Genomic DNA, 12,365 nt, shown 5'->3' on the forward strand with positions numbered 1-12,365 from the left:
AGCTCTCACAAATTGAAGAAGAAGAAGAAAAAATATTGATTTTGGTTAAAATCATTTTGATATTAGGTAGAATATCCCAACTTAACCAACCTGAGTGGGTTGTAACGAGGATATAGTTTCACTCACCAAATTTAAAAAAAAATTATAAAAATGAATGATTCATAAGTTGATAAATAAATAAATATTTTAAACATAATGTCACAATTACTATAATATTGAGAATAAATGTGTATGTCCATAATCTAAGTTATCATGTAATCAATTATAGTTTTAATAATAAAGTATTATTTTATTTTCATTGTCATAGTTCACTATTTGATTAAATAGTTTTGATAATGTCTTTAATTAAAATTAAAGACTTGTTATCATAATGGAGATTATGATAATGAGAAATAAATTTTTTTTAACTTTAATCTAAATTGTTCTTTGATCATAGGATTATTATAAATAAGATACCAATAATCCGAATAGGTTAATATATATGTGATAATATTTATTTGATAAGTATTAATAAATCTCATTTATTAATTTACATATATAGATAAATCACATGTGAATATGATCATTGAACTAACTTAATTAAAATTTGTTAATGGTTAAATTTACTATAAACTGTCAATAAAATTTTTTTAAGAAAAGACTTAATAGTTTTCTTTGACCTGATATTGTCATAGTAACTAACAAGTTATTTGTTATATTTTAATTTCAGACACCTAATATTTCCGAGCACTTATTGAATGAATGGATAATGGATATAATTAAATACATGTAGAATAAATTATTAATCAAGAAGGAATTCATCAACTCTTGAAATTGAGTTTGAACTCTATGAATAAAATTATATCTTAGTCATGAAAATTAAATGGAAGAAGAAATAAGTTTCTTTCCTTATAAGTTAACTCAACAGAGTTTGAGAGTAATATAACGTAGAGCTGTAAAGATGAAATAAATTATTATACTATTTTTCTAATGGTTCTTAAAAGTAAAATGTTACTCCATGTTATCCAAATGTTAAGAGTGTTGAAAGGAATAAATATTACGAGACTTATCGAATTACAATTTAAAAAATTAGGATGAGGTAACAATTCAAAACTTACCGAATTACAATAACCATTTTATTATATTCAATCATCATTATTTTATTGGAAAAAAATCCTCTCTTGTTGTGAAAAAGCTAGATTAGAACTTAACCATTCATTAATTTAAAGTTATCCTTATGATCTATTTCATTCCTTAAAAATTATGATGTTGGAAGGAATAAATATTTTTGTTTTTTATATTTAATTTGAAAAAGATTAGGAGACAACATAAATTCCTAATTTTAGTTAGTCAGGTAATTATGAAACACCTTTTTGTTTTAGATACAAATTATTATAAAAACATATATATTTCTATTTATTTCTCTTTAATAACTGAAAAATAGTAATTAATCAACATAATTATTTTAAGAAGGAAACATTTGATTTTTTTAATTCTAATATCTCTTTTATTTTGATAAACACATTAAATTCAATATCACTTGTATTAAGATAGTTAATATTGAGTATTTTAGTACATTTTATATTTTATTTGTATTATCTATTATTTATCAAATTATGTACAAGATAAAAATTGTCACTTGTATTTTTATCCTTTCTTATTCTTTTTATATTGTTCAATAATGTAATTTTAACAAATCAAATGGATTCTTAGAATAACTTTTAAAGAGTTTCTCTTTATTTCCATCATTTATTTTCTTTTAATCTAGTAAACTTAATGAGTAGCTATACTTTTCCCCTATTTATATACTCTCATTTTGACAATATTATTAATCAAATGTGAGATCTTCACTAAAGATCTCTTACGATGAGAATTAAATATCTAGTGTTTGTAGGAGTAATAGACCCAATTATAATTATTTGGATAGTCTTTCATATCATTTTATAATATATTGACACACGTGGAAATTATAATTTTTGGTGAACGTGAGAGGCTGGGAGTGTTTCATTCCTTCTATTGATGAGAATTATTTTTTTTCTTCACTTTGGTTTTGGGAATTTGATGCTATAGTTTTATAGGTTGCATCCTGGAGTGCCAATATTAATCCTAAGAGAATCCATGGAAGAAGTTGTGATAGAAGGGTACAGAATTCCATCCAAAACAAGATTTTTGGGCAATAGGAAGGAACTCAGCAAGCTGGGAAGATCCAAATGCATTTAAACCAGAGAGGTTTTTTGGGAGTGATGTTGACTACAGAGGGGAGGATTTTGAGCTAATACCCTTTGGGGCACGTAGAAGAGGTTGTCCAGCTATTAATTTTTCCACTGCAGTATGTTTCTTATATGTACGAGTTGGAATCCAATTTCTAATCACATGTTTATAGGATAAGATAATCTACTCATCATAACATAAAATAAGAGTAAAAAATAAAATCTTAAGATAGAATTATAAGAAACAAATTTAGATTCAAATGATAATTCATTTTTGTCTATGCTCCAATGCTTCCTGCTGCTTTCCTGGAATGACAAGACGGACAATAAGATCACGTGGCCAAGCACGTGGCATGATTGTTAAATTCCGAGGTAGATTCCAAGGCATATCAGGGCAAATTTACTGTAGGGGGTTGCTTTTAAAAACAATTTACGAAAGAGGGTCTCTTTTAAAACAAATTGTAAGGGGGGTCTTTTCTGTACGTGGGTGCCGCCATTGACACTGGCGGGAAGCTTGAACCGTCAATGACAATGGCGGGATAAGGGGTGCCACTATTCGTAGCAGCGGGACAGGCTGACTAGGAGAGAGGAGGTACCGCCATTGGTGCTGGCGAGATAGGCTGAGTAGGAGAGAGGAGGGGGTACCGCCATTGGTGCTGGCGGGACGTGCCAACGTGGACAGTCCCGCCATTGGCACCTGCGGGACACTGATCTCGCTAAAAGCATGCCGCCAATAAGAATGGCGGGACATGCCAATAATTTGACATATGTATAAGTTCATTTATTCAAATTTACATAAAAAAATATTCTGTTGTTTATGAAAAATACAAAAATATTCAAATGTACATAAAAATATTCTGCTGGATTGGCAAATATCTCGTTACATTAATAATAATATCAAACAAAAGTTATTTAGAATTTTATTAAATTTAAGGAAAATAGATGACGAAATAAAGATTGGCATGTCCCGCCATTCTTATTGGCGGCATGCTTCAGCGTTTATAGAAGTCAAAACAATTTTACTTTGAGATATCCAATATTTGTTGGTATATTGACGTTTACCTTACATTGATTAAATCACGCTTGTTTGAATGCATTCAGTGCCTTAATCAACTTTGCTTCAGCGTCTAGATCAATGGACAATGGATATTGTGACATTAATTAAACGTGTAATTTCATTTGCTTGCTTTATTTAAGATTTTTAATTTTAATGAAAGAGTTGTTTTAACTTTTTACTACAAAAGACTAATATCTTCTTTTTAAAAAAAAGAGTAATATCTAATTTGATTCCTGAGAAAAAATCACTCAACCTAATTTAATTTATGAGAAAAAAAGGAGACTAAATATTCTATCAAGATTATAAGTATAGGTTATTAATAATTTCTTAAGGAATAAATTAGTACACATTCACTATTTTAAAGACTAAAGTGTCTATGCATGATTGTACTGTTGAGATACTATTTTATTAATTAAGCATTTTTTTGTATTTTTCATAAACAACATAATATTTTTTTTATGTAAATTTGAATAAATGAACTTATACATATGTCAAATTATTGGCATGTCCCGCCATTCTTATTGACGGCATGCTTTTAGCGAGATCAGTGTCCCGTAGGTGCCAATGGCGGGACTGTCCACGTTGGCACGTCCCGCCAGCACCAATGGCGGTATCCCCTCCTCTCTCCTACTCAGCCTATCCCGCCAGCACCAATGGTGGTACCTCCTCTCTCCTGGTCAGCCTGTCCCGCTGCTACGAATAGCGACACCCCCTATCCCGCCATTGTCACTGGCGGTTCAAGCTTTCCGCCAGTGTCAATGGCGGCACCCACGTACAAAAGAGACCCCCCTTGCAATTTGTTTTAAAAGAGACCCTCTTTCGTAAATTGTTTTTAAAAGCAACCCCTACAGTAAATTTGCCGGCATATCAGACTAGTTCTAACTTACTATGTCAGTGCCGCGAGTCTTGCGGTGGAAACTAAAGACAGAAAACCACAAAATCTGTCTTGTCTTTAATTGGAAAAGCAAGTGAATGGTAATGCAAGAAACTTATGAGTTTTTTAATCATCTTTTTGTGATCCTTGCATCACTTTTAGTGGTTCCCACAATACCATATTATTCATAAAAAACTCATATAAAATTTTACTTTAATGCAAGAAATTGTAAAAAATCACAAGAAATCCAAACATTAAAGTTTCTTATATAAGAAACTATTCTTAGTAATGAAGAAACCCATTTTACCACGTCACTATACTCCAATGCAGAAGAACTCACAAGAAATAGTTCCTTAACCTAAGAAATCATGGAAGCACCTCCCATTGGAGATGCTCTTAAATACAGAAATAAGAACATAGTAGTGAAAATGGTGTAACGTTCATTTGACATTATTGAGCCAGTGTAATCTTTGAAAATTTATCACAGGATAAAAATCCAAAATTTTAAGTATTTTTTTTATTAAAATTGGAATTTTACTTCCACAAATGTAAATCTTAATTATTTAAGTTATTATTTTTCAATGTTGGTGATAATTTATCAAGACACTTTCTGATTATTTTTTTTGAAATTACACATTTTTTTTATTATTGTTTTATTGTTTATAGCAACCTTTCTATATACGGTATAATATCCTTTAAACAATAAGAATATAGAGAGAAATTTAACCAAAGAGGGTCAATAAAATATAAAATATACTCATGGGTCAATAATAATGCTAACCAAGTGATAATTGGCAGATAAAAAGATTGCCACAGAAGGATATGATGATGCAAGATATTTTAAAAAGATTGCCACATAAGGATATGATGATGCAAGACACTTGCTGTATGCAAATGATGTCCTTTGCCGTGTAGCGTTTGGAAGGGAGTTTTCTGAAGGAGAAGATTATCAACGACATGGGTTCCAAAAGATGGTTGATGAGTATCAGGAACTCCTTGGAGGATTCAGTGTGGAGACTTCTTTCCTTCCTTGGAGTTCATACACAGCTTGACGGGTATGAAGTTGAGACTCCAAGACACTTCTCGGAGATTTGATCAACTGTTTGATCAGATACTAAATGAACACATGGGTGCCAATAAAGAAGAGGAGTATAAGGACCTTGTTGATGTTTTACTAGAGGTGCAGAGAAATGGCTCGGATGAGATGCCTCTCACCACTGATAATATCCAGGCAATCATCTTGGTTAGTGCAGCCTTAATCACCATGTGTTGGTTTAGAATAAATTCTCATTCTAGTCTCTATATGTTTATCACTTTAATTTTTAACTTCATAAAAACTTCATTTTTATTACTATCAAAACTTCATTTTTTTTATGATCAAAACTTCATTTTAGTACTTGATACTTTCACATTGCTTAATTGTGTTGGAAATTGAGATTTTTCCGGTTGGCATATTAAATGTTTTCTGCATTTGCTTGTAAGTTTGGTTAAAGGCTGCTCTTGTTATTTAGAAAAAGGTAGTTGTAGGCTAATGATGCTTATTTTGTAGCTCAGTGATGATTATCTTTTGCTTTATCCAATGAGAAACTTTCATGGCTTGTATATTTAACAGCTTGCTGTAACACTTCAAAATGTGTGGAAAACTGTGTATGGAAACACTGAAATAGAACATATCATTTTTTTGCTCCTCCCCTTCGGTTGGTGTGCTTTCTCGGTTCAGTCCTACAATTTTTATTTTGTTCTGTTTTCTAACAAATTGACTAATGGCAACCCTTTGTGTTACTGCAGGACATGTTTGCTGCAGGAACTGATACAACCTTCATAACTCTTGATTGGGCAATGACAGAGCTACTAATGAATCCACAGGCCATGGAAAAAGCACAAAAGGAAGTACGAAGCATCTTGGGAGAAAGACGAGTTGTCGCAGAGAGTGATCTGCATCAATTGGAGTACATGAGAGCTGTTATCAAAGAGATATTTCGGTTGCATCCTCAAGTTCCAGTATTAGTCCCAAGAGAATCCATGGAAGATGTTGTGATAGAGGGGTACAGAATTCCAGCTAAAACAAGATTTTTTGTCAATGCTTGGGCAATAGGTAGGGACCCAGAAAGTTGGGAGGATCCTAATGCATTTAAGCCAGAGAGGTTTTTAGGGAGTGATATTGACTACAGAGGGCAGGATTTTGAGCTAATACCATTTGGAGCAGGTAGAAGAGGTTGTCCAGCTATTACTTTTGCCACTGCAGTTGTTGAGCTTGCTCTAGCTCAACTCCTCTACATTTTCGTTTGGGAGCTTCCTCCTGGTATTACTGCTAAAGACTTGGACCTCACTGAAGTCTTTGGCATCTCAATGCACAGGAGAGAACATCTTCATGTGGTTGCTAAGCCATACTTTCCATGAAGACTCATGATACAGCAAGCAAGCATAGAAAGGCATTGAATTGGACTCAAATAGTTAGTGTATGTTTGGATTACAGTTGAAAAAGTGGAGTTTGTAAACTTAAGTTTAGTTAAAAATTAGGTTTAATGTAACTTCATTTCTGTTTGGAACGTTTTATATTCAAAAAGAAAGCAAGAGAAAAGTTGCTTTAGACTCAACCTCAGTTTGGATGAAAACAATTTGCCAGACATGCTGGCACAACTTTCTATGGGATGAACCCCAATTTGGAAGGCCAAACACAAACCAAACACACCCTAAGTTGTTTGGTACAAGTTAATGTTAAGCAGTTGGTAACTTATCAACTGTGTAAATAAAAGTGAGAAGACAAAATGAATCATTAGCGAATTCTATGACTGGATGAACTTGGTTCTTTGGAAGTTTTCACTTTCTACTCCAGCTATTTTGAGTTGCTTGATGAATAGATAGAAACATCTTCACAAGGTCACATTCATTCGCCCTTCACCTCCGTAAACGAAGAAATTGTAAATCCAAATTTTTGGACAGACCCTTGCAATGAATTTTAAGCACGAAGGTGAATCTTAACAAGTGTCTTTAAGACAACTGTTATAAATTCAAAAATAAAAAATAAAAAATTTCAAGTTCATAATATATTGAACACTACATTTTAGTAAATACTTTTCATTTCCTGTTTTCTAATAAGGGCGTTTAATGCATTTATTAGTAAAACCCCTAACAAAATATTTTTCATAAGAATGTGATGTCTGCAATATATGCTGTCTAACCCTGTGTTTAGTAGGAGTGAAATGAGTGAGAAATAGATAAGAGAAAGTGAAAATGCAGAAGTTAAAAAAATGGGATTATCTAGTTGAGATGAAATAATGAGGAAAGAATGTGTTGGTTGTCTAATGCCTTTGGTATTTGCATCAATGGCATGGGTCAGTATTTACTAGTTTACTCAACTCAATTAAGAATTAAGGTATAAACCGGAGTTGTTTCATTTCATTTTTTCATTTTTTTTTATAAAAGTACAAAACATTGATTCATTATATAATCGTTAATATAGAAATTACAATCAATTAAATACACTTCTCATCCCTGGAATGCCAAATTAATAATTGATTTTTTTAATTGATTATCTCAATCTTTTCAATGGTTTATACGACACGTTTTCACTAAACTGAAAAGCAAGAATACACCCTGTAGTGCTTAGAGAATCTTACTTTACTACTTAAGTTCTAATGTTTATCTCTTGTTGCAATATATCTTCTTTTCAGAATTGATAATCTAACTTTAAAGACAACATAAATTTCAAAAGGATGAATGACGAAATGCTAAATGGACACAAACGCATACAAACACAAAATACATTAACAAACAGTCACCGTAGCCAGAAGGCTTCTGCAGCAATATAACCAGGATTCAGAATTAATCTAGTTAGTATATCATACAATGCAGGGCCAGTTACAATACATACATACGCATAACCAAAACAGTAACATCAATGGAACAGTAATAGGACACAATTATTATTATTTTTTTGTTAAGGAAATTTCTAAGAAAAACACAACCATTTGTACAAAAAAGGTATTAATACATAGCTACATGGAAGAAACCTACATTAAAATCCAGTAGTGAGAAAAGATGGGGGCAATTATGATAATCTCGGAAAGCCTCTGCCAAGGGTCAGCATTCAAAATTGAGTTCCTTAGCCTGCTGTCTGCATATGCTTATCCACAAGGAATATTGTCTCCGTGAGGATTAACCAAAAGCATACCTCAATGGGTCCAGATATCCTGAAGATAGCGCCCAATTTGCTGAGCACCAAAATATAGGGCATCGGCAACGAGAAAGACTCCAATCTACGCCACAAATGTCAAACTTGTGAATGTCAAGGTTAAGAAATAAGATTTACAATTGAAGGTCTACAGCAGATAGATTACCAGGCGTGCAGAAAACACTAATCTATATCCCCAACCTTCCTTGGCTGCAGCTGCTCTTTGTTGATCAGTCCAACTGGAAATAATTATGAAGTCGGAAATTTGCAACCATATCCTAAATTTTTAGAATATATAAAATCACATTTGAAGGCTGCAAATTGTAGTCAATTTTAAGATATAAAATTATCTAGCAATTATGTCCATGTAATTGATTATGTACAACAAGCAATGAACATATTCTGCTACATATATAGAGAATAGATCATAATCAAATCTGTATATACTCTTGATGTTAAAAATTTTATTTTGTGATGAAACCAGGAAATTTGGTTATACAAATTTGTTTTACCATTGCCAGCAAACATTGACAGAATAGTTTATCATGGATTCTTGGCAATCTGGAAATATACAACACATTTCCCCTTATAAAATTATCTAGCAATTATGTCCATGTAATTGATTATGTACAACAAGCAATGAACATTCTGCTACATATATAGAGAATAGATCATAATCACATCTGTATATACTCTTGATGTTGAAAATTTTATTTTGTGATGAAACCAGGAAATTTGGTTATACAAATTTGTTTTACCATTGCCAGCAAACATTGACAGAATAGTTTATCATGAATTCTTGGCAATCTGGAAATACACAACACATTTCCCCTTATCTCTTTAGTTTTCTGCACCAAAGATGAAGGGAAGCTATTAAACTTGTGAGCAAATGTTTTCAATTTTAGCTTAAAGTTTTTTTATTTATAAAAACTGATTATCATCTGAGAGAAAATGCTAGTTTCATCATACAGTGTTGCCCAGTTTTTTGCAAAGATTATACATGATCTATTTTAATTATGTTTGAAAAAGATTTTGAATACGCAATTCAACCCCCTTCTTGTGCTTTCTCTTTCTTTATACATATAATGACACCCAATTTGCAAACTGATAAGGTGATTTTGAACAAAGATTTTGTGCTAGTATTTCCAACAAATCATAAATGTGGCATGAATTCATTGTAAAAACATTGCAAAAGTATAGATTATGAAATAACTTATCTTATCCAATAGAGATAACTTCAAATTAACAAGACCAAATAGATTTCATCAACGATATTATATATTCATTAGAAGGACAGAAAAAGGTGAGATTAAATAGTCACCCAAGGAATTCTGAAACTCCACCAATTCCAGAAAACTTGAGAGGCACTGGGGCCCTCTACAATGAAATCCTGAAAAAGGAATGAGCTCACCAGATAAGCCAATTTTCTTTTCCCACATTTGATCAAAGTAATTCAGAATAGAAATTCCTGAAAATTGAATTTGGAAAACATGCCTCTCCTTCAGCAGCTTCATATCCTCCTTGAACCCAAAACAGATTTTTATAGCCAGCATTATACAGTAGTTCACAAGCAGCAAGTGATCTAGCCAGAAAATGAGGTTGAAAAAAATTACACAAGAACTGCATTGTTTATTTGACACTAGGGAAATGATCAGATGATTTCTTTCCTCCACCAGAATTTGATGAATCAATGATTGAAAAACTGAAATATGATTTAAAAAGGCAGAGGAAGTATCAAATGCATTTTAAGTTACAGAAAATTAGAATCAGAAACAACTCAACTGAGTGTGCAATCATCCAATTGAATGCATAAATCTCACCTCAGTCCCTTCTGGCATGCAACAATTAATTCAGCATCTTTGGGGAACTTCTCCTCAACTTTGTCTAAGAACTGGTTGTTGAAGAACCGAACAATAAAATTCATGCACACAGAGAACAAATCAAAAGAGCAAATGATAGTTTGTCTTAAAATGTAGGTTTGGACCTAATTGAATCCTAAAAGTTAGCTCATAGGATGAGGGTTATCCCTTACTTATATACTCTATCTTGGCACTACTCTAGCCAATGTGGAACTTGATTTTTTCCCATTACACCCCCTCATGCCCAGACACTTTTGGGCTTAGTGCATGGATAATATGGTAGGTGACCCTTTTAATGAATCTAAGATAGGCTTTGATATTATCTTATAATATGAGTTTGGGCCTAACTCAACCCCAAAAGCTAACTCATAGGATGAGGGTTGTCCTCCACTTATAATAAGAGTTTGGGCCTAACTCAACCCCAAAAGCTACTCTAGCCGATGTGGGACTTGGATTTTTCCCAATACATTCCCTCACGCCCAGTACTTTCGGGCTTAGTGTGTAGATAATATGGTAGGTGACCTGTTAATAGATCTAGGATAGACTTTAATATCATCTTAGAATGTGGGTTTAATGTTGTAATGTTTTACCCAATAGTTTGTGAAACTTGTCATATGACAGTGTAGGCTTGCCACTCCACCAGCCTCCTTTTCAACACAACATCAAGTCATATGTTGTAGATTTCTAAAGAAACGTATCAATTTATTTAACAAATTTAGAAAGACTATCATAAGAATTAATAATGAAAGAGTCAGCAAGGATTTTTTTAATACCCATAACAAAGCTCCTGACTTTTCTTGGAATGGTTCCAAAATCTAGTTTATTATGAACATCAAATATTGGAATCCAGGTTGAAGCTCTCACCCATGCCTTCAAAACACATAAAAAGAGCAAGCAAAGATCACAACAATGAAGTCAAAGTAAAGGCAAAAGAGTCAGATTACTTATTTGCAATAAGAAAAGGATTAGTATTACAAAAGTTGAATAAAATAAATTCACAGGGAAACGCATATGATGCTTTCTTTACTGCTACCAAGATCAATTAGCATCATGATAACTGACTGCATTAATGTCAGACCACAACAATAACATGTTTATAAAGTCAAATTGCTTTACTCGTATCCTCCAACTACAGGGTAAAAAATTAAATTATGAGCAATGTAGGTAAACAAAAGCGATAGCTGCATCAAAAGAGAAACCTTTGTGTGTTCATTTGAGAGACGGACATCAAGAAGGGGCTTGTTTGAAAGCTGAACTGTGTACCCAGTTACCCATAACAAAGCACATAAAAAATCCATACGTCCACTGTCTGCATGTGAATCAACATCATGGTCTTAAAGGAGGTTAATCATACGAGAAGCGGATATAGAATGGTAAAAAAAAAACCCTAAATATAAGTATAGGTATAGGATGAGCTGTTGGTGAACAGAAGAACCATGCACTCGCTGTGACACCGACCACAATGGCTCAATCATAGTTCCCATGATACTAAATCACGACAAATAAAAAAAACAACAAATTTCGCCCATGGTATGCACTATGCAGCCACCCATAAATAAATGAATAAAGTTTCACCATGTTACGGCTTTCTCAGATAGTCAACTAATTTTGCATTCCAATAAACTCATCTAATCTCTTAAATATTTTTCTTCAGTTTATTTTTTACTTTTAAGGGAATTTTAGTAAGTTCTCTTCAGAGAAAAAAGGGAGTTTTAACAAGTAATAATATATAAAAAATGGTTCCAAAACGTGCACGAAACAAATACAATATTCAACAATAACAAAAAAGCTAATACAATAATCCATCGCATAAGGAAACGCTGGTTCTTTTCTGGGTATTGATACAAAGGAAAGCAAATAATAATTATCATTAACACGAGGTACCGAGTGCTTTATATATTTAGGATAATATTTTGTGAATAATAAAATGGGATAACATTTTTTTTCTAAATTGCAATTCTTGTCTTTTTTAACTTTTAATCTGCAAAAAATTTATTATTTTTTTAGATCTTGATCTCTCTATTTTAAAAAATTCAAATTTTTGATTAATTCCTCAAATTTGCATATGCTTATTTCTTTTATTTTTATATTTTAATTAATTAAATTATTTTTAATGATACCTTAATTAAGTGAATATATTAAATCTAGAAATCAATTATTTTAAAGTGTTTAATAGCTAGCTATACACTAACATTTTATATTACTAACCAAT

The 12,365-nt window shown here is 32.2% G+C and overlaps 1 protein-coding gene and 1 pseudogene across 1 annotated transcript; one reads left to right on the top strand and one right to left on the bottom strand.

Annotated features, from left to right (window-relative positions):
* Positions 1-4,992: 4,992 nt before the first annotated feature.
* On the top strand, positions 4,993-6,889 carry LOC100815921 (cytochrome P450 71AP13). Its single transcript, XM_006578604.4, has 2 exons — positions 4,993-5,363; positions 5,909-6,889. The coding sequence occupies exons 1-2, from the start codon at positions 5,178-5,180 to the stop codon at positions 6,518-6,520; spliced, it is 798 nt and encodes a 265-aa protein (XP_006578667.1). The 5' UTR covers positions 4,993-5,177; the 3' UTR covers positions 6,521-6,889.
* Positions 6,890-7,938: 1,049 nt separating this feature from the next.
* Positions 7,939-11,989, bottom strand: LOC100816451 (rhodanese-like domain-containing protein 11, chloroplastic; annotated as a pseudogene).
* Positions 11,990-12,365: the final 376 nt, after the last annotated feature.

Source organism: Glycine max, chromosome 4 (assembly GCF_000004515.6).
Source record: "Glycine max cultivar Williams 82 chromosome 4, Glycine_max_v4.0, whole genome shotgun sequence".
Classification (NCBI taxonomy): Eukaryota; Viridiplantae; Streptophyta; class Magnoliopsida; order Fabales; family Fabaceae; genus Glycine; species Glycine max.

Bases quoted from the DNA above. Each gene is read 5' to 3' on its own strand.
- LOC100815921 (XM_006578604.4), top strand. From the start codon at position 5,178: ATGAAGTTGAGACTCCAAGACACTTCTCGGAGATTTGATCAACTGTTT. The intron at 5,364-5,908 runs GTTAGTGCAGCC...GTGTTACTGCAG, and splicing joins ATATCCAGGCAATCATCTTG to GACATGTTTGCTGCAGGAAC.